General features: G+C 44.3%; 1 protein-coding gene across 3 annotated transcripts in view; it reads right to left on the bottom strand.

Annotated features, from left to right (window-relative positions):
* The window catches only part of LOC126921897 (nephrin-like), a 99,254-nt gene extending 80,993 nt beyond the window's left edge, over positions 1–18,261 (bottom strand). For 2 of the 3 annotated variants that reach the window (XR_007712592.1, XM_050733912.1), the window contains exons 1-3: positions 18,121–18,261; positions 13,980–14,196; positions 349–481 (exon numbers count right to left, since the gene is read on the bottom strand). Coding sequence is in view for 2 of the 3 variants with exons in the window: in XM_050733912.1 (XP_050589869.1) it covers positions 349–481; positions 13,980–14,097 (251 nt within the window). In the remaining variant the exon portion in view is untranslated. The remainder of the gene's footprint in view (positions 1–348; positions 482–13,979; positions 14,197–18,120) is intronic. The other variant, XM_050733914.1, reaches the window with a different exon arrangement.
* Positions 18,262–23,498: the final 5,237 nt, after the last annotated feature.

Genomic DNA, 23,498 nt, shown 5'->3' on the forward strand with positions numbered 1-23,498 from the left:
TCTTGCGCGTGCCGGATCGCTGGGAAATCCCCGGCTAGACGACTTCGCGATCATGGAAATTGCCGCGAATCCGCGTTGTTTCGCGTAATCGGCAAAAATCTATCTTTCTATCAAAGCTTAAACCACGTCGAGAGAAGAACATTTTTCAACGGTGCCTTGAGGAATCTGAGAAACACGTTGTCTACCATCAGAATATGTATCGGATTCGAGATCCGAGCGAGAAACAATTTTCTACGGAGCATCGCGATTACGAAGTGGCATAGCAACGATAGTATTACTGAAAATATTGCAAACAGAGGGGTGCGGAGATTTGAACGATATCTCTCGTAAATAACAATGATGGCTTACCTGTAGAGAGGCTCGCCGCTGTCCTCTTTAAACCAGAGTACCATAGAGACGGCGTCGTTGGGCTCACGGGGTTGTATATTACAGGGCAAAGTTGCTTTCTGCCCTGCCACTCCCTGTATCGACTCCATGGGTACTGTAACACACAGTGACAACGCGTTGAAACCTTTTCGTCGCGCGTTCGAGTTTCGAACGACTTCAACGAACAATTATTAATTACGGCGCGAATACAAAAAGGACGCGATTATTTCAGAAAGAGATAGATGTGAATGAGAAAACACGGATGCGGTAGAGAACGTTAGCGGAGAGTGCATGGAGATGGCGAAAGGAGTAAGGGAAATGATTCGAAGTTGGGACCAGAACAGAAACGACTCGCGCGAACGAAAGTTTCAGTAATAATGCTTTTATGCGAGGAAACTCGTAATTAATTCTGGTTAGCTTTCTCTTCTTTTTTCTTTTTGTTCGCGAAACGAAACGTATCGACGTTTCGTTTAAAAACCTTTTATCGGGACCACCGGGAACGAGCCTCGAGCACCTTCGAAATTAAGAATTATGGCGAGCTTGGAGTTATGGATATTTTCCACGAAAAAGGAAAATTCTCCGTGATCCATTACTACGGAATGGAAAGTATCGACGGTTACGTTAATAGGGTGGAAATAATTTATCGGTTTCACGTATTCGGTCTTTACCATATTCGAGGCGGCTAACGTTATGTTTCTCGCGACTCATGAAATATACTTTAACACTCGGCTAGAAATTGCACGTGCACCTACGATTCATTAAATCTCTTTTGGCGTTAAACCGACGGCGAAAAATCGCGTGTGAAATAAATTATTTTTTAAATCGTGAAATATTTCGTACGCGAGCAGGCGAGATCGCAACGTTTGCTTCGTAAGCAAACCAAATCCGATACCGAAATGTTCGTTTCTTTGCGAGCGAAAACATTTTCAGCCTGTGTACATGTAAATAAGCCACCGAACTGACCCGAGAAAAAGAGATGAAACAAAAGGGGTATAAATGTCGGACTAGTGCGTTAATATATGGCGATACGATAGACGTACATGTAGATACAGTGTACGTAGATATACACAGGACACAGAACGTACAGCTATATACGTATTTCGATGGACGAAAAGTACGCGAGCAATAAATAAACGTTGGTCCCGGGTAAAGCAAATCGGTTGTCGGCGGATCGACGCAAAGTGGGTACTTAAGTACGGTTCACGACACTCACTGTTCCGTCCCTCGTCCGTACCGACGACGAGCACTTCCGGTAATAATGCAGATTTTTATCGAGCAACTTGGCCCCGGCGTCGTTGCCGTCAAGGTTCATGAATAATCCTTCCGTATTCGGTTTTTTGAACGGCTTTTTCAGATTTTCGAGCTTTTCGAGCTCTCCGAGCTTTCCGAGCTTTCCGAGCTTTTCGAGCTTTTCGGATTTTTCGAGCTTCCCGAGCCTCTCGAGAAGGTTTACCTTCGACTGAAACGCGTCAAGTTTTCATGCGTTCTTCCTCTCTAAGCTCGAAATTAGCCAGGCGCATTAATCGCTCAAATGCGAATCGTAAGTTAACGTCGGTGATTCGTCAATATCTGTTGGGTTGGCAAGTAAGTGATTGCGGATTTTGTCATTAGTTGGTAATGACGATCATCTAGTTGCCAACCCAATATGATCGGTCTCGTAAGTAAATCCTGCTTCGCAAGGAATCCTCGTTGCCGTGTTATTTATCGAAATGCATCATGCCGCTGCTATCCTTTCATCGGAAACACGTAACATTCGTGTATCTTCTTGATCGCATCGGAACGAACGCGATCATGGAACAAAAGATACGGACGAGATGGAGCCGAGTCGTTGAAATCTTCCGATGCGGTACGAATTCAACGGGAGTATTCTCTTGCGGTCGCGTAAAATGAGTTTCGCGAGAAAATGACGACATCACCGTGGAGTTTGTCGGTGAAATTCATTTAAGTCGATGTCGCCTTGGTACTCGTCGTCGTATCGCGCGACGGGAGGACGTTCCGACTCTCTATGCGTTTGGCGCGGAAACACGTATTGCATTTACGTCCGCATTACAACGACTTTCTGCTAGTAAGTACGTGCTTCCGCAAATCGTTACGCGGTAATGTCGAAATTCGTTTTACCCGCTTTAATCGGGAAAGAAATACCACGGCATTAGCTCTTCGGTCAATCAACTACGTTAGAGAAATGTACGCTCTGAAATTGTCGTCGAAATTGTTTCATAGATTGTTAACCGATCAAACGCTCGTACGATCGAGGGTCGATCGTTTCCGAGTAACGTCGACTATATCGCGAATGCCTTTATATGAATGACCTTCTAACCCTCGCTTATCGATGGAACGCGCGTCCATTGCGTGCATAGCGTACGTACATATGTATGTATTATATGTATATTTCGTTCGATTATATCTGTTAAACGGACTCATCAATTTAAAGTATGCAATAATGGGGAGGCTGATTAATTAGGAATTTCTGTCTGTTTGGTGTTCGTTGCTGGCCAGCATAACGAGAACTAATTAATGTAGATCGAAAACTATTAGGTGAAGCAATGTCGTATTGTGTACCGGGACTTTTGCCGACTCGGAATTTAATTTAAATTCTTTAGAAAACAATGATGTCGCGCGGCACTGTCAAGCGGTCATATAATAAAGCGAGTCTGCTTGTGACACTTCTGTTGATGAGTATAATTACTGCGACGCTAAACTCGGACCAGAATTTTGAGGCAACCTGCTCCCCCCTCCGTTCACTTCGTCCACCCTTTCCTCCCCTCGGTACCCAATCTGTCCCGTATTCAGTAAATTTTTGCTACGCGATTTCCTTCCTTTCAGTTTCACGGCAATTTAGCGTAGCTAGAGCCGTGTTTCGGTCAATTTGCGTTAGTCGGATTAGAAATCGTTTTATTTTCTATCCCATGAACGACCACGGAAAATATCGCTTCCTTCGAAAGTACGAGCCAGAACTATGGGTGAGACGAAGCGATATCGCGCGAATTTTGGCTTTTTTTGTCGGTAGAAGAGTGTCGTGAAGGTGCGAGCAGAGGAGGCGGCATGCGGCTGCGCGGCAATGTAATGCTTTTTGCGCGGGAGAATGACGACAGTCGATCCTTTCGGCCGGAAGTAATTTGGATGGCAAAGGAAAAGAAGGCTGAGATATAAACGAGAAATCGTTTCCAAGGCGAAATTCCGTATTTAGCAAATACCTTCTACTCAGCAGCGAGCTTGGCCAAAAAGAATAGGCCAAGCAGAATATCTTTCTGTTTCTTTATGTCCGGTCGCCGAGATGGAATACCGGGCCGGCGGAAAACGGGTCGTAAAGGTTTCGGTGCAGCTGGCTCGCCATACATTATGAGCCTTTATTCCGCAGGAAAGGAAAATGGAACGGCCGAGGGGAAGTGAAAGTTTTGAAAGATGGCTACAAGGAAAACCTAGCGCCGTAAACGATGAATCGGTTCAACAAACATTCGTATAAGGAGTATGTAGGACTATGGACGGCTAGCAGTGCCGAATACCGTTCGATAGTTCTAATGCACCGAGTCCTTCTTAATGAGAGATGCGGAAACTTTTCAAAGAAAAGTAGCAAAAGGTAATCGACCATGATTCGAATTGCGAAGAACGAAAGAACGAACCGAGTGGTACGAGTCAACGTTAGCGGAGAAGGAAATTAAAACATCGATACTCGACAAACACGGTGAACGCTCAAGAGCAGAAGATAAACTTTCCCTTTGAACAAACTCGGGTAAAAAAGAAAAATATTACTTTGCGAACAAAATATCTTGTATTGTATCGTGGAATTTCGAACAACGTTAGCTCGGTTACATAATAATTACCGCGGAAAATGAGTATTTGTTTGGATTCTTTCCGGAAAATCGACCTGCTTTACTAGCGAAAAAGCTTACGCAATTCTTTTGTACCATTTTAACCATGAGCAGGTATTATGCGCGGCGAATCTTCGCTCGAGCGTTGAAACATTTCGCCAGCTATAAAGTGTACCAGAACGCACAGCATATTTTCACGCTCGGATGGTAAATGGGACAGCCTGTTGCGATCCCGTTTAAACCAAATGTAAGTAGCGTTAAATAATAGTGAGAAACGTATCGCTGAAAATGATGAGATTTTCTTCTTTTCGTGCAGCATCTTCGGAAAAGGCAGTCGAAAGTAATGGCGAAGCGGGTATGGGTTTTTGATCGGTCGTAAAGTTAGGAGGTCCTTTGTCTTTTTTCTGTCGCATCTGGTTCTAAGCGTAGGTGTACGGTATCGAGATGGCAACGACCTTTCACGCGACTCGATGGTTCGTTTACCGAAAAATGCGGGTGCGTGATTTACGTGGCGCGCGTTGAACTAAACGGGAGCAGGTTGAAAATCCGAAATTTTCGATTCAGGAAAGAGAATAGTCTTGAAAGTATCGCTTTGATACTATAGAAACGTGTCAAACAGTAGGAGAATTACGAGGACAATGGCGGGTGGTGATCATTGTGGATAGTAGCGTGTTCTCGTGGAACGGAGAACGAAGCTGACGGCCGAGTAATTCGCAAACAATCGTATGCGGCTAACGTTACCACGTGCTCACCTTTTAACCGCGTTACGCGACTTCAATTTGCTACATACGCTGGAGGGACGTTGATTTTACACGGATCGAAATCTGCACAAAGTGCACCCGTAAAGCGTTGCGTGTACACAAACTCGCTGTTTACATTCAAGTTTACGACATGGGCCTGTAAACGCTACATGCTTGGAGTATACGCAGCTTAATTTTATAACGTTGTTTATAGTGGAAAGTGCTCGTATTCTTTTTTCGGGCACGGATCAATTTCGCTTTCGTTTTAATCGCTCGTGATTTACGAACGTGTACGTACACGTTTGACAAAGAATCGAGTAATTGTGATCGGACCGCGTCGATAAATCTATCGCTTTCCTGCTTAATCTTGATTTGTCCGCGAATAAAAAAAGAAAAAACTATGCTTGTACGTTGGCGCGACGACAGCCTCGATGAGAAATGTCTCACGAGCGAACGTCAAATCCATCGACAAACGAGATGTTGGCCGCTCGCCAGAGCTGCTTGCCGTTCGAATGTTCCCGCCCAGTTCGTTGTTTACTAACTGCCTGGTTTACAGGATAAAGAATAACGAAAGCCACTTACGGTTTCGCGATTTCCTGCGGCCCCAAACGCAATCCGCGACCTATGAAACTAAACGAGATATCCGGTCACGCGATTTCGCTCTTTGTCACCATCTTTGAGATTTGCTGCGATCTCCACGCAAACTTAGGTGCTATTAAAATGGAAGTTCGTCTTTGCTTTGTTATCGACTCGTCATCATCTCTCTTCGTTCCGTTTCATTTTTTCCCCCCAGCCGCCGTGTCGTCTCCCAGTCGACTCGTTCCACTTTTTTCTTTTAGTAACCGTGACTCGAGCAAAGAGGAAAAGGCGTGTACATTTCCGAGATTGGTTATAAAGAACAAACAGAAAGGAATCGATGTAATTGACGTAGGAACGAAGACTTTCCCAAGAAGCCCGCCGTCCCGTTTCCAACAGAGAAATTGTATTCGCGAAAATGGCAAAGATCACGGCACCGAGTGCATTATTCAGTTTGAAATCGAAAGCGCTCTATCTCTCCTTTCGTTCTTTCTTTCATCTTTCTTCCATTGACCTCCGCTCTTTTCTCTTTTCTCCGTTTCCGTATCCTCGGCTCCCTTTCTAGGTATCCGAACTGCATCGTTTTTGTTCTTCCTCGAGAGACGCGGTTCGTCTTAAAATCATATCGGAATGGAACTCTCGTGCCACGACTTTTTTCCCTCCAGAAACCTCTTACCGCGATTTACGGTGTCTGGCCTGTCTCGACCCGTTACCACTGCAACTCGACGACGATACTCCCTCGTCTTACCTTCAATTTATTCTTCTACGTTTCTAAGGCTACGAGATAACGTCCGTGGTTGCGATTTAACTTCTTTCCCGTCGGTGTTACGTTCTTGTTTATTACAGGATATAATAACGTACGGTATCGAACGATATCGGAATACCGTTAGAATAATTCATAGGATTACGATAGCACAGATCGTTGGTAAGGGTTATTGCGTACACAAATTATCCATGCGCCAGAAGCTCTGCTAAGCCAATGAAAATTTGGCCAACAGCGAGACCGATGCTCGGTTTTCAAATATCTTCATTTTTCCCCGATATATTCGGTCTGGATTCAGATTTCTGTCCTCGTTTCACTCGAAACGAACGTAAATCATGGAACGGTGATTAAACACAACGCGATTGTAATTATTCATCCGTACAGTATGATTAGTTGGTTCGAAAATGTAATTGACCGGGCGTATTCATGGCGTTAACGAAAAAGTATCGATGTAATAAGCAGAATTTCATTAACGCTGATGCACATAACGCTATAAACGTAGTAGCCGATTGTCAAAGCTTCTATCCGATCGTTTCGTGCTTGTTGTTTGTACTGGACGTTTCTCTTCGAACGAAAAATACACGACGTACGTATTCTTGGCAGGAGAAGAAAGCAATTGAGACCGAGCTATTGAAAAAGCCACTAATTCGAAGGTTTCACGGGAATCGTGGAACGAAAGGATACTGGTTCCGGTGGTAATCGAGGCGAGATATCCGTGGACGGAACTAGACGTTGTCGTTAGAGCAAAGGTCGTAACCGTTGTAGGCAGGGTGCATCGAACCCTTATCGGAAGTGGCATCCATCCGATGCATTTGCCGTATATGCTAGTAGCTAGACGATTTAGCCGCCGGGGTAAACATCGATGCTGTATTTAGCAGGATTCGTGGATCGACGAAGAGGACGTCGTAGGGGATCCGGTGGTCGGTGTGTCCGGTCAGTGTACCTGCAGGAACAGAGTAGAATGCGGATTTTGCGTTCAGAGGATGGAAAACCGTGCGTCTCGATGCGTACAGAGGAGTGACGCGGTGATCGTGGTTGGAAATCGGTTACCGTGCTAATTGACTGCGGATTATCGGACCCGACGTCGACATCCACGTCGTTAACCGGTATACCTTGAAGCGGACGACGCTGTTTCACCGTTCTCGATGCCCGATTCGATTCTCCGAGCGTCAGACTCGTCGTAATTGAGATCGATTATCGATGGACGATGTCGTTTTTAAAGGATCGAAGCAGAAGGAACGATGCGAGATAAAAGAGGAGGAGGGAAGAGAGAACGAGTGTTTTTACGAGTTTCCTAGAAATTCGCTAATACCAATGATATTTATTTGTACGATCGCGTTCGATAATCGCTTTCCGTTAAGAGACGTGAGCGCAACGAATTTCGGCATAGACGTCGGATAAACGTAATCGAAGCGTTGTGCGATCGTGAGACGTTTTAAGATCGGCGCGACGATACGAGTATCGTGTTGATTCTGGAGAACCGCGAAGAAATTGGTCGAATAAAAGAAGAAGCAAAGATAAATTTATAAAAATGTCTTGCGCTTCGTACTCCCGATTAATTAAAATTTCAACCGCCTCGAGGGAATTCATCGGTCAACCTACACCACTTTTCTCTTCTACCACTTTCAACTGGTCCACTTTGTAAGCGTCTTGTTTTATGGCTGATAAGCGCGCTTCTTTGCGAAAACGTTAACTACATAATATTATAACGCGGCTACCAGCTCCTACGTCTCGTCGAGGTTAAATTCCGCTTCCGATAGTTTTGCTTTAATTATTCTAAATTGGATAAATGCCCGCTTAAAATTCATTCAACGACCCATGTTCCTCGGTACGAGGGTTCGCAAAGCGTAAGTACGTTGCCGTAAAGTACGTACTTTCAAACGTTATAGGAACAAACGGAGAACGCGAATGGATAGATTCGGTTGCGTGAACGAACGAATTGACGATACGTAGAAAGAAACGTAATTATCGTGAAACATAGGTTAATTGGAAATATTCGAAACGGACGTACGTTTGGATGAAAAGTTGCGTGGATATGACAAAAATAGGACGCGTTAATCCGCTATGTATGTTTGGAATAACAGCGTTTAAAACGAAATTAGCAATTAGAGCGTGTGACAGAACAAGAGTTCGAAAGGTGTTTGAATTTTGGACGATAACGCGAGCAAAACTGTTGGTATACGCGTTTCAGCGAATTCGCAGTTGATGCAAATGACTGGTATTCGACGTAGAATATAGAAAGTGAGAAGCGTAAGGAAAACGAAGTTTTCAATAGCGTAACAAGTTTTACTTTAAGTCGGGTCGGTTTTGCCTTTCGGTAGAAATACGGCAGTGTTCTCGTTATCATGGCGCGTTTATGGAAATTTCGCGCAACGTCTATGCCAAGATAATCTACGTTAACGAAAGAAATTACGATACCTCGTTTCGCCAAAAATATCGAATAAAAGCTTCGAGTTTTATCAATACGCAAAGTCAGCAACGCTTTGACTGGACCACGCTAACGAACACCATACGCACGGAGTATAAGAAACGTAAGGCTAACACGATTTGGAAAATTCGAGATACAGGATACGAAAACTGATGGCAGAAAACCAATCTCCTGGAATATTTGGTTCGCTCACGAGTGCAACTTGATTAATTACTAACTAGTTTACTTCCTTTGATCAACTGCGTCGTCATTACTCTCGAATTCGCATTTTGGTTACGCGTAACTTGCGCGCCGTAACTTACGAACCACGTTTCCAATTGGTTCTATGGTAAAGTTGGTCGACGTTATCAAGAAAATATAAAACGAAACGAAATGAAACAAAATCTCCTCCGCGATGAATCGACCAGTTTTCGAAAGAAAAAGAACCAGCACGTCTGTTGCGCTACGAATGGTAAAATTATAATTTCGATATCGTATCGAGCGACCGACAGCTATGCACATATTTACTCTACTTACGCATGTTCGCGTAATATTAGTGGCTGATGATTACAATAATTATTTAATAACGGCTTTTCATTGACCAAAGGATTTTGTGATATCAACCGCAGATGTGCGGTACCTATACAAAACGTAACCATACAGCTGCGCGTAATTTCCTGTTTCAAATCGTAAAGATACGCTGCGTGATTATCGTTCTTCGGACAGAGTAAGTACAATGGAAATTAAAGTTCAAATTTTTCCTCCAAATGGTAAAAACAATTACTTTTTAAAACACACGCGCAATATATATAACCGAAATTTCGTTCGTGGGCTTTTGATTATAGTTAGATTTCCGTTGCAGTTTTAAAAATTGGTCGTTACGTTTAAACGCAATTGTTCTGAAAATAAGGGGAAAATATTAGCCAGAGAAAGAACGCGGCTACAGCGTCGAGGTTAAATCCGAAATTCTAATAGCGTACAAGTTTTAATATCATCCTTCCTTTGGAGCCTTTAATGAAACATTATTAAACTCAGCAATGTATGTCCCTTAGAGGTAACAATACAAGGAAAATCGATACAGCGAAATGTGTGGCGCATACATGTTTTCGTTTGATTACGATCGAAAGATCTTGCATCGCCGGCATTGCTCTAACATTCAATCGCACACGTGTTACGCTTGCATTAATACAAGAAGAAGGAAAAAGAAAGAGGAAAAGAATAAGAGAAACGAACTTTTGAACGTCTTTCATCGAGGCTGTCGCAGAAACGAAAGGCACGCGAACAATTTGCAGAAACGGAAATTGATCTCTTTCATACGAAACGATCTTGCTGAATTCATCTAGCTACGGTGCAACACATTTTCTGGGAAACCGGGTCAGTGGTGTTCATCGATTCTGGCTTAAGTGCTTGATTTTAGTTATAAGAGGATACGACAATATTGTTCGACATACGGATAGGTTGTGATACAACGTTCGTACGCGTGAAAAATTCAGTATAATTTTTGTACAAATCTTTTGTCGGTTCGGTAAGAAAGAAAGAAGGAAAGAGAGAAAGGGGCGAGGGGAGAAGAGGAGGAAGAGCGAATTGTTCGAGCGAAACAGGATCGGAAAGTCGTTCTCATCGGTCCGATACTCTGGATAGAGCGCGTGTAAATTTCATCGGGGATTACATGTACCGTGAGAATGCGGAATCCTCTTAATACACCCCTGTGAGTAGTACGTAATTAGGTAATTATTATTTCACGTTCATTTCGAGGTTCGTGTCGCAGAGAAGCTTAGCATGCTGTAGCGAAATATCGGCTCTTGGGACAGTTCTCCCTTATCGACTTGCTGCCTTTAACATGGCCAACAGGATAATTAACGAGGGCAAATTAAAATTTCGCGAGTAACAAATTTCGTTCGATTAAGTGGGTTACGGGCGGCTGTTTCGAATATGATGTTAATATCCGGTTCGCGAACGAAAGTAGTACCTCCCGTTCAATTTAGGTTTTCCTCCGGCAACGCGTTAAGTTCGAAGAACTTGCACCGAACGCGGATGTAAAAGAAACTCGAAGGGATGACAGCTGGTTTTGGAGGGGGTAAAGCTTCGACGGGTGTAGTACGCGCGTTCGTTTCACTTGGACGCTTCTTGTTCGTTCGCGATGGTTAACAAGCTTAGTTTAAACACTCGTTAGAGCGGCTTGATCGTTGTTTCGTGTAACCAGCTGAGTCTCGCGATACGCTGCCGCCGCGCTAGCAAGAAGAGGCGCTCGCGGCTGAAAGCAGCTTATATCCGAAATGAGTACGTAGTTCGCCGAACACACTCCATAATGGTTTAAAATCTCGCCAACTGATATATCGTTCGTTTCTTCTAAAACCCTAGACTCGCAAATTCGAATCTGCAACCTCTTCTGCCGCGACGTCAAAATTTGCTAAATTAACGCACATCTTTGCAAGGATACTTGAGAGACGTGTCCGAAGATATACATAAAAGTATGCGTTCCATACGAGATCAGTTTCCATTAGTTGGAAAATGGGCATTAGAAAATCGGACGGAGATTCGTTGCTGAACGTCCTAGCGAGAAGGTATCGATTGCCCGGAGCGGTGGAAAATTACCGGCATTAATCTCGGAACCTTTAATTAGGAAGGACCGTGACAAACGTAGGAAATTTTTATCTAAACTCTCTCTATTTGGGCGTCCCTTTGGGAAGGTAATTTTTCCGCGATATTTCGCTTCTTTTTTTTCCCCCTCGCACCGAACTCTTCTCGACGAACGAGCACCCTCCACCCTTTGAAAGGATACTTAAAGGTATATTTACCGTAGATTTTTCTACCATCTCCCGTCTAAGCGTTCCAGGGACAAAGTGTAAGACCTTTAAATGCGTCGGTCCGCGTTACTTTGCCCGTTGCTCTTTTTATCTGTTTAAAAAGGTTAAGAGAAACAATGTTTTACGCGAGGAAACGAGCTTTTATCCTCTGCTGGTAGATTACATGGAAAATTTCGATCGCTGCTACGATATATTTATCCTGGAATCGATTTTTAACCGCGCACTCATGCCTCGAATTTACGCGTTACTCTCGTTTGTTTGCGAAGACTGAAATCCAATAACCATGGAAGCAGATTGCGTTCCAATATACCCGAGTCTACTAAAAAGTCTCTCAGATCCTAGAATTCTTTGTTGAGTCCACTAAAGAAAATACTTTAGTAAACTCGTAAACTCGTTAGCGTAGCCGATACCGACGCGGAAATTTTAGAAATCAAAGGTCGCTGTTGAGGAACCGACACGTTCGGCACGGTGCCCCGCTCGCACTCCTTTCAAAAGGGTAGCCGACAAGCTACAACGTTCCGAATCGTTTGTTGTACACGTTGCGCCGATATTTGCCACTAAACAAAATTCAAACCTTGGAGAAACCGAGCCTTTCTTGCGAATTACTGTTTGAAAAGTAAGATGTCCGAGCAGAAAGAAGAAGAAACATGGGGAAATTTAATCGGTTCTCCGATGAAGCGATAAAATTTCCCGACGCTTGGACCGACGAGAAAACGTTCTTTCCAATTCGTTAATATCCGGAGTGCTTCGTTTAATTGGCTCAAAGTTCGTTTTATAAAATCTACCAACACACTCTGGGTCTTTGTTAATCAACGAGGCTACGGATAACCGAGAACTTCATCTCGACCAACCTTTCAGAATATTCTAATTATCAGAGGCATCTTCCTATCTATGTAGATTCCTCGGCAACAGGGGCATTGTTTAAATAGCGTGCGCTAATGTATCGAATCGATGCTCGCTGTTTTCCGAGGTAGGAGTTAGACAGGCAAAGCCATTGTCCAACCAACGGAAATCCAAATTTCGGAAACTAATCCCGGACAGACGCGAATGTCCGTGGGTTTCGGTTTTCAACGAGATTAACAGGGAGCAAGTTCATGGAAACCGGCACGTAGATCGTGTAGGGTGTAGAGCAAACTGTGTAGTTTCGTTGGCCTCGGTTCAACGACAGAGTTAACTCGATCCTTAACTCTTAACCCTAATATTTAACCATCTAGGGGAACGCGTTTTGGTCGAAACCTCTTTTCGAGACGCGGTTACTATCACGGAGCAACTAGCGGCTAGAGGGGACGGGCGAGTAGTCGAGTATTTCGTCGACTGGAGAAGGCAATACGCCCACGCTCGTGTCGGAGGTAAAGGGCGATCGTGTTTGGGAGGTGGCACGAAAGCGAATCGAAGTCGTCCCGACGCGACGTGACGGTACGTTCCGCGATCGACGAACTGTATCCTCTCAACGAGAAGAGTGGAATCACAGTTTTACCCGGCACATGTGCATCGTCCTGTTCTGGTAACACGTGCCTCGTTGCAGCTCACGTTCCGCACGTGCGTCCGGGTCAAAGAAACGTAGATCCGTCGGGACTTTAGTCCCCAGGTAACGATGGTAAACCAGGCCGTGGGATCCTTCTGATTTCCATATCGTAATTAATTTCTCATTTAGCCGGTGCACCGCATTAATTATATGTCCCACAGCGACGCTCCGACCATACATATCTAATTAGTTTGGTTTCATCCAGGACTTATAAAGTGCACGCTCTATAGACCCTGACTAATCTGTTAAATCCCCGTTGCAAACTCTCACAATTCAGCGGCCCTCTTACCACGTGCTTTCTCCTTGCTCCTCTCACGATCGCGGAACCTTAACGTTTGCCTTACAAGGATCGACGAGAGTCTCTGTGAATCTAAACCTAATCCTTCCAATTTTCGTCGCCTACGATATACTCGATCGTTCTCGGGAAAACACATTTTGCTGGCCGAGCGAAGCCAACGATTTCACACGCGTATCGGAAAAAGTTGCGGATATGACGAGTTTCGGTGGATTCAGTCTCGAGATACGTATCCATTACACGTTAATTTTGATACCTTGCCGGCTGTACGGAAATGCGCAAATAAATTAGAGAAAAAGTTTCACGCTGTAATTTGTGCGAGTAGTTTCTCTGTTTCCCGGTAACGTACCCTCTGTTCGTTTGCCACGATGCAGTGGCACGATGAGCAGAAGAGAACATCGTCCAGCCGAAGCACGTTCATGCAACCATTTTAACAAATTGTTTTTCTTGCTACACGAGAGTGGTACGTACGTATACATGTTGGTACACTTATAAGAGAGACACTGTAAGCATTATTTCGGAGTTTCGTTTGGCAAATCGAAAATACGGGTACACATTTACGAATCAAGTACCGCGGTTTTCTTTAAAGTGGCAACGATACGTTTACTCGACAGCCGACGTTCCCGTTTTATGTGTTCCGGACGCAAAACAACTCGAAATAAAACTAAAGAAGAGTAAGAAAAGTACTTACTCGGATGATCTGGTTCGGTGTTGTTCGCATCTTCTTGCATAGACGTAGTTTTTTTCGACTGTGCGTTGGCAAAGGTCGATAGCTCGATGCACGTCACTGCGATCAATATCCACAGCATACTGATGAGCGTCTCTTGACAATTTCACCCTCGAACCATCCTAACGACGTTTACGTCTTGTACTTCGAGCTAGGCTCGCGGGATCTCAGACGCTCTTGTCTATCAACAAAATACCATAAAGTTATTTAGACGTTGCCCGTCGACGGGGATTGGTCTTTACGGCGATCTCGACTAACGCGAGAGAATAGATACTTTTTACAGAAAGATAATCGTTTTCTTTCCAGGTTACAGATAGGAATCGGGTCAGTGACGTGTCGTCGCTTTTTTACAGCGCGACTTTCATCGAGAAGTAAATCAGCTGGAGCAATCGACACGGTTGAATTCCGATAAACATTCTCATGAGTAACAAGCTAGCCGATATGACATGGCATCCATCGGCACGACAGGACATTGAAACATGCGTTTTAAGGTTCCATGCAGACGAACGATCTTTTATCGCTGCGCCCTCGCTGCGTCATATGTCTGTCTTCGTTGTTTTTAGCTGAAACTGTCTCTTTTAATGGGAAAACAAAGAAAGACGTATGATAGCAGTGGGATCGCGCTGTAAAACGTCGTTTGTGTGCATTCAGCCTAAACGAGACCGTTCGCACTATTCGTCAGCGATTAATACGCGACGTTAACGTCGCGTGACGATCCGTGTCGTGTAGTATAAATTATACATCGGCCTTAAAGCCAGAGATCTAAAATGCTGTTGAAATTAATAACGACGCGGTTACAGAAGCGATTTCAATGAGAATCGGAACGTGGCAACGAAGAAAATAACCGAATCGAATTTCTTCCGGCTGGTTAGCCATCGACTGCTGCTCATCATCGACGTTGAAAGATTTGATCAAAGATTCGTTTTTACTCGTCGACTTCTTCCAGATCGTTATCTGATTCAACGTTGACCGTTTTCGTGTTTGCTCGGTAAATGCGAATGGAATATCCCATCGGACTATTTTTGACGATCTGAAATCGTAGCTAGAACTTCTGTCGGTAACGATGCTCGTGCTCCGTTTAACTCTGAGAAAGTTGCTAGTAAACGAAACTCCTTTTCCTCCGACGTTTATCATTTTCCGCGATCGAATTACACAGTTCGTTCGAATAACTTCGTTCTTCCTTCGAAGTGATATCGCAACTAACGCACATCGTATGTGCATATAACATCGTCACTTGGCGCCGTTGGCACTATTCGTTGAAATCACATTCGAAGATGATACCAAATAATAAGCGATTTCTATTTTATCTTTTTTTTTTTTTATTTTTCACGCGTTTCCTCTGGCTGAATCAATTTTTTCCCCTTTAGTCGATTGCTTGGAAGAGCAAAAATTGCGCTCACCGTGATTCTTTCTGGCGAAAAGGAGATCTAGATCGATACCGATACTAGTTTATAAAGATTGGTTTTATCGCCGATATGTTGCCACACGAACGATCGTATAAAGAGAGCCACCACGCAGAAGGTAATATCGAGCTATGAGCTGCGGACGCTTTGAACGACGCTCACCCACGCGATCGGGATTTAAAGCTACGTAAACATATTCGCGAGCAAATAGATCGTAAACGGTTGGAGGATTTCTGGAACACTCGAGTTTATGATTTACGAAGCGATAGTTTAAATCGTGGCACGCGTTCACCAACGAAACGGGAAGGACGGCGAACAACCGGTGTGTCGGCTCGAATTCGATTTCCGTGATCGGCATTATCGGTGTACTGCTGCCGTTGCTGCTGTTGCTACTGCCACCGTTTGGCCGACATTACGGAACACGTTCACTGTCTACGACACTTTGTAAGTACTTTTTACTCGTCCACCCTTTCTCCCGGGATGCTTCGGGGAAACGTAAGAGGAGAGAAACGTGGCTGTGTTGGTATCACCAACGGGAAGAGGAGTTGTCTTTCTGATGTGTTCCACATCGGACGCACGAAGTTACTTCTCTCTACTTCCGAGCTGAACTATCGTACACCAAATACGTGACTCGGGATCTGTCCACTGGAAATGCATGTTCGACAAAATAGGGAGACTTTATTGTCCACTTGATTCGTGTTACGATTCCAGCTCGAACTTTCTCGAGAAACACGCTACCTCTTCTTTTCGTAAACTTCTTTCCCAGATATCGTTTCGCGTTCGATCGTGACTACGATATGTCGCGTCGTTCAATCGACTGAATAATAATTTACGTCTCTTTGCAAAGCTGTTAAGTGACCACTGTCGAGCTCGAATACGAAAAAGAAGTCGTAGAATAGATGTGGGATTTCTGAAGGTTCGTCGACGCGACGTCAAAGAGGCGACGATTATCCGAGTTAACGCTTTTAAGGCGGGGCTAATTTTCTCGAGACCGATCCAAAAGAAACGTTTCGATTTAGAAGCGCGAAAGAAGAACGTAACGAATTTGTCTTTAATCTCGTTTAGAAAATCTCAAGAAAAACCGACAGCGCTGGACTTCGCCCTCCTAACGATCGGTTCTCGTTTCCTAACGAAGCGTCCGACGCGACGTAACGAGAGAGTTTTGCGAAAGCCGAGAAATTAACCTTCGAAAGAGTCGTCGAAGCTGTTGTCGCGTCGCCAGTGTTTTCGACGTCAAAGGAATTCTATAGAAATTATTCGTAAACAACTCGGTCAGTTGTTTATGACGATTTAACGAGGGTGAGGGCTATGCAAACTATCGTAAATTATAATGGAGAGCTTAATTCGCTCGAGTACATGTAGACTACATACTGCGTTTTTCCTTGGGTGAACCTTGGTTGTACGACGAGAACCGTGCAACGCAGCATATTTCGGAAGTTTGAAATAGGCAGTTACTTGTACTTTCGTTCATCAAGCACACTCCATTCTCCAAGTTTGCCACCATAAAGCCATTCCCGAAGAGACCCCGTTTTAAGAGTCAAACTTCTTTCCCGTGCAATTTTGTGTTCCGTTCCTACCATGCTGATACTTACGTCGTGCAAAACGCGTATTCGACAAACTTGCTTTATTAATACTTTTACATAGACGCAAAGTTTGCGAAACCTCAACCTCGACTCGTGACAAGCAAAAGAGAAATTAGTTGCAATTTTGTGCCGACAACGTAACGAGTAACGTTGTTGGGTGAAAACAGGAACGAGGAAAGATGTAGACGCGAAGCGAACCGCGTATTACGTAACGATATCGTTAAAGGATCGTCTTGTATTTTTCGCGGAACCTGTGCCCGAGCAGGACCATTCCGATAGATAGCGGACAAAGAGAAAGTCGGGGGAAACGTAGGTATCCGAGCTATTCAACGAACGACGAACAAGTGGTACGATGATTGTCGCTTCGCGCATCGCCGACCGAAACGTATTATTTTTTATCGACCAGCGACCGACGAATCTCTCACTGCGTTCATTGGCAACACCCACGCTGCGCAATCGACGCAAACAAAAATAGAAATAAAATCGAGCAAGCGTAATTCGCGATATCGTTTCTGTCCTGCTCGTTGACAAGGATCCAGCGCAGTACTGATAAATGGTCGACATTCGTCAACGTTTCGAAAAAAAAGACCAACTGCCTCCGGCGACGAGAAATCGAAGGGATTCAAAAATTATCAGAAATACGGGTTTCGATTTTAACGAGCTATACGTATAGCCTCTGGAAGGATGTGGTGTCGCACGCATCGTACAAAAACGAGTACATAGTTGGTTTCATTTGGTTCACGATCGAAGGGAAAGGTTGCGCGCAATCCGACGTAGATATCTTTGATCTTTTTATTGTGTCGCTTTGATCGGGATAAATAACAGGTTCGCCTCTGATTCGACGCTTGCATCGTATCCAGCGGTAGCTACCCGGTGGGATAATATGAAATACAGGTCAGCCGGCGCGTTATCGTGAATCTTCCTCGTTTACCTTGTCGATTTTACTAAACATTTCTGCAGTCAAATCGATGCGTTATCGGGAATGGAATTTGTAATATAAGCTACGGAGCCGCGGGCAAATTTATCGTTCGATAAACCGTCGCTCGACGTTCCACGAGGAAATTATAGCGGGAACAACGGCCTCGCAGAATGTTTCGAAGAAACTAAACGTCGGCTTACCCGGGTCACGGTGGTAATCCTTCGACTTTCTTTCCCAACGGAGCCACGTTATTTATATTCCGAGCGTTGCACGGCTGTTTGCACACTTTTCACAACATCGTCTTGAAGAAATTCTCTCAGGGTGAATTCAAGTCCTGGCCAAAGTACGCCGGGAACACGTGCTACTATCTGCTGTCATCGGTTGTCCGAAGGCCACTTGCTCGCGTTACTCAGTCACTCGAAACTCCGATCGACATCTCTATTCCCTGCCGTTTTCGAGTTCCTGTCGTACTCTCGCGCACTACTTCCATCGATCCTCGCGATGATTTCGTCCACAACTTTGTTCCGTCGTCTTCCCGATAATGTGAAAAACTTCACCAAGGACCAACAAACTTGAACATCGCGCGTTCACTTGCAACGATCGGCATCCACGTAAACAAAAAATCTAACGATCACCGAATTTCCGTTGTTATCTTTAAGCGAAAATAATATATCGACTCGCGGCAGGCATTCGAAAAGGAAACGACCAAGGACCCGATAGTCGATGAGTTTGTACCCAAACTGTGGGACGCGGACCGAGTTGGTAATCGCGATACGTCGAATAGACCGATCGAAGGAAACGTTGAAACCTCCCTCGCGAAAAACGAAGCGCGCGTCTCGAGCTCCGCGATGACACTGGATGCTGCCAATGAGCTTTCGCGCACGGATACCATTCTCGTTCCAACCTGCGCCCCAAACTCACCCTACCGCCGCTCTCCCCGTTCTTCACCCCCTTCCCACTCCGTCTCTCCACCCCCATCTCTCCAACCACCACCCCCTTCGCCCGGCAAGTCTCTAGCGTACGTCCAGACCTGTACCCACACAACCCACTTTTCCAACACCCCCGCTTCGTGCAAGCTCGATAATCTTCGTGCGAGCTCGCAACCTCCGTTCCAGAGATAAAGAGAAGACCGTGAGCGAGAGTCAGACGAGAGGACTGGACACGGAGAGGGGATGACGGGATAGCCAAGACACGGGGAGATTGGGAAAACGTGCTTTTCCATTCACCGTTCCGGGCAAGAACGTCGAAAAAGCGCGCGATATACGAGCGCGGGATGCTACAAAGTCAATATTAATGAGCCTGAGACTCGATACTGTGGCTCTTTCGCGCGGTAATTAATTAACCGATATTGATTGCATCGCGCTGATCGGACTTAATGGGGCTGCGAATTAGAAGCGAGAACTTTCTTTCTCGAAAAAAAAGTCATCCGAATACGTTTACGCATACATTTATCAAGTAGCAGGATTATTCGAGATTCCTTGGGATTCAACGGCACATCGTTAACACGATCGATGAGTTTCGTCTCGTCGTTGCTTTTCCATGCGAATCAGAATCGTTCGTACCTTACGGTTTATATCGGATATGTTACGTTACGCGTTACGTAGATGTTACGATCTAATTTCGTTGATTCGCATATATAACGAACCGAGGTAAAAGTATGTGGACGAACGACATCCAGTAACTGGTAACGAGGCGATGTGTAAATAGCTTACTGCGTGTCAAATGGGTAGGGTACGAACCGGCGTCGATTCGTCATGAAAACGAGGTAATTTTTTATTGCAAACATTTTTCGTCGGTCGTATTAGCGGTGTAATTGCATGACGCGTGCCATGTAACAATGTTAATCTGTAACCCCTGAAACGCTACAACATTCGTTAATAAGCTTTAAAAATGTTGTCGGTTTTGGAACGAATATCGCGTCCAGCAGAATTTACCTCGTTATGTTCAAACAGAGAAACGTTTGCAGCGTTGTTCGAACGGCATATTCGTACGCTAATAAATGCGAGAAAATCGCCATAAACGAGCAGTCAATGCATTGAATGCGTTAAAAGCTCCCCTTTCATGCGGAAGAATCGCAAAATTGCGCGCGTAGGTTTCGTATTCGTCGTTCGTTAACGGTTTTGCTGTTCTCTTCTTTATTTGAATCCTTAGTTTCCTAGGAACGTCCAACAATTGGTATCGTAAGTTAACGTTTAAGAAGGCGAAGTTCATCGAACCTGGTAAGCAGATATTTGTCGCCATGAGTGGGAATATCCATGTACCCTACCGTGTTGGGTAAGTCTATCGTCGAGTTTGCAATTTAACAGAACCGGAATTCCGGTCACGATTTTGAAATAAACCGATCAGCAATGTGATTCGTGCAGTTTCAGTGTTCATCGGATCAACGGGGAAAGTTCATTCGCGACTCGAAACATCGTTTTGTAAATACGTACGTACATGTATCTGGGGCCATCCGAAAATTATCATTCCAAACGTCTTGACACCGAGCCAACCTAATTATCGCGATATTTGAAGTTCGATATCCGTTTGATCGAACGGTATAATTATAGATGTGTGGCGGAAGCACGTGACAACAGTTGGTAATAATTACGTAGATCTATCGCGTTTCTGATCAGATTCGTGTATACGCGAATAATGCTTTATATTAGCGAAAGACAGCTTACATTGCGCTATCTTAGTTTTTTCAGCAAAATGTTACGAGCGAATATTAAAACGGATGGAATTTAATATTTCTATTAAAATGAAACGGATGAAAATTAGTATTTTTATTAAAAGAGTCACGACGTAAAACGAAGCTTTGCACGACGGAAGAGATGTTGAACAAGCTAATCCGCTGAGAAAGAAACACGCTTTGAAACGAGTCCCATGCTATTTATCGTAACACAGGAGCACAGGAGAACTCGCTAGCGGTATTACGATCGCGTAGAATTTTGCATTGAGTCCGTGGGCCAGGCATTATAATTTGCGTGAAATGGGAAGTTTATTTGCAAAATTTCGTGAAATTCGTTTCATCGAAACTGAAAAAACGAAAAACGTCCCGAACATTTGCATTAAATCAAAATGATAATCCCGTTGCATGCCGCATCAGGAAAATGTGAAGCAAATTTATGCGGAATCGAAGGCGTTGCATACGTTCGAACGTTTCAAATTCGAGAAAGGATTCGCGAAAGCGGAAATGTTTGCTGGCATGGCCCTCGCGATGCAAAAATTCCCACGGAATAACCTTCCCATCGTGATGCGATGCACATTTGCAATTTTTAAGGTACGAAAAAGCGGCATAGAATTATCGAGCGTTATAAATATTTCCAGAAAACGTCGTGACACGCGCATTTATATTATTGGCTGTGTGCTTCGCTTATGAAAAGGAACGAAAGGAGAGAACGTTTTAGCAAGGACGTAGCTATCGATGTCTAGAGGCTGCATCGTACATTGCATAAATGGAATTACCCTTTTTGTTTGCAAGACTGCGACGTCGTTCGTCTTTTAGGAACACAACGAGGAACGTAACTCGTATCTTCCATAGGCTAGCCTACAGTAAATTACGAGTAAAACGAGCTAATCGATCGGTTATGGAATAACACGTACCGTCATCGTCCGTCGTACTTACGTAAGTAAACACATAGGTGTACATATAGGTGTAGGGGTATGCCACGCTAGACCAACCAAAGAGACGAGATAACATAACGCTGCCTCTTCTGCCGTAACATATTCATAGTTGAGAGTAATTATGCGTACAACATTTGCTTATGCGTGCTAAACTTATGCGTGGAATATCGTGCCACCTTAGAGAACACCCACGAGACAGATTCATATGCGAACATATGATTGTATGGCGAACACCGTATGGCATAACAATAGCGGCACGCTAGCTTTATCGTTCTACGATTACAAAGCTTTTGCTTTCGCTTACCGTGTCGAACTACGGCACGTAATGAAGATACAAAGATGAGAGATTAAAAGTAATCGAAAACGAGCGATGCAAAAGAGATTGGTAAAGCAAATTGCACGACGAGTTTGATATCGGTTGAATTTTAACGGCGTATGTGAAGTATTTCTGTGAAGAAATCTATACGAAAAGGAGACGAGGTCCTCTAAATTTACCCTGAAGCTGCCGACTTCGTAAACGTTTCCAAAGTCCTTCTCGTAAAGCGGAAAGCGATTGGAATCCGGAAGCAAGTAAAGCCAGCGAGTCGGAAACGCTCGATACGGCAGTCCACTTTTCGGTTTGGAAGGGAATGGAAGAAAAAGAGGGGCAACTCTGGGTTGCGGAGAACGGCGGGGATTTTTGCGGAGCACGAAGCCAGAAAAGGAGAGACTAACGCCGGAAGCTTTCCAGAATCTATCGAATGCTTTCTCAACACCGTCACTAGCTTTGGTTCGCGTTGACAGTTTGCTGATAGCTATTACTTTTCATTGTCAGGTGGCTGCGTTATCCCACGAAGAAGACCAAATCCAAGGAAATCCTGGAATTCGATTCTAACTTGACGAGATATTTCCACCGCGTGCAATTATTCGACCTTCCGAATTCCACTAATCTCTACGAGAATGGCATTTTATCAATACGAATTAGCAAATTAGTCGCCTTTCGAAAATGATTTCCTTCGTCTTTATATCTTTAAAGAAAAAACGTAGTCGGCAGGTGCACCGATCGGTATTCGCCGTTGAAAGATCTGACCGATATCTATGTCGTTTGTTGTATCGTTCGAGGAAAATGATCGAATCGAATGATTCGGTGATTTGGTCGTTTATTAGGATGCTGGCCAAGCGTAACCTATACGCACGACTCGAGAGGAACGAGAAACATAGATTGTAAGGAAAAATCGAATGGCAGATTGATTATCATAATATCGCGATTCGAGTGCATCGGATGATTTTTCAGTATAAAAGTTGCACTCACGCGTTCGATCGTATACATATCGATAAGCTTGGTAACTCGGTCGAGAGCGACCATTAGCCGGTGGAGTACAATTTTAAGACAAAAGTTTGAAGGAGTTTCGGAGTGTACGGCGCGTTTATTCAAGTTTTATTGGTCTCAGCCGCGAAAGAAGAGAAATCTGATGGGAGGGACAGAAATCACGAGGACGAATGGGAGAAGGTGGCCCGAAGGAGGAACCGTGGATTATTCGGAAGATTATTGCGATCAATTATTGTTGAGCACGCCGATAACCTGCCGCCATTGGCGACAGATGGATTTAAAAGTGCGCACACGGCAATCGAATGGTCGATACATTATCATAATGCCGCGATTCTCTCGTATTCTGTGCCACGTTCCTCCGTGTAAAACGCGGATTCGTGTGCAATTGAGCGAATTTTAATCCACCGCCGTATTTAAGTACGTTCTCGGTCACTTGCTGTTGGCCACTGTGATTCGAACGAACGAACAAACAAATCGTTTATGCTACTCGAAGGATACCTATCGAATAATTTTAATCGCGCTTCGCTGAACGCACGAATGGCAACGTAACGGACGCCGCGTTCCACCGGTTGGGTGTTCATCCTGCGGAGAATACACGAAAAAGCTTTGTACGTTAAAAAAGAAAGTTTAAGCTCATAATCGTTTAAGCCTCTTAAGAAACAT

This window comes from Bombus affinis, chromosome 11, assembly GCF_024516045.1.
Source record: "Bombus affinis isolate iyBomAffi1 chromosome 11, iyBomAffi1.2, whole genome shotgun sequence".
In the NCBI taxonomy this organism is placed as follows: domain Eukaryota; kingdom Metazoa; phylum Arthropoda; class Insecta; order Hymenoptera; family Apidae; genus Bombus; species Bombus affinis.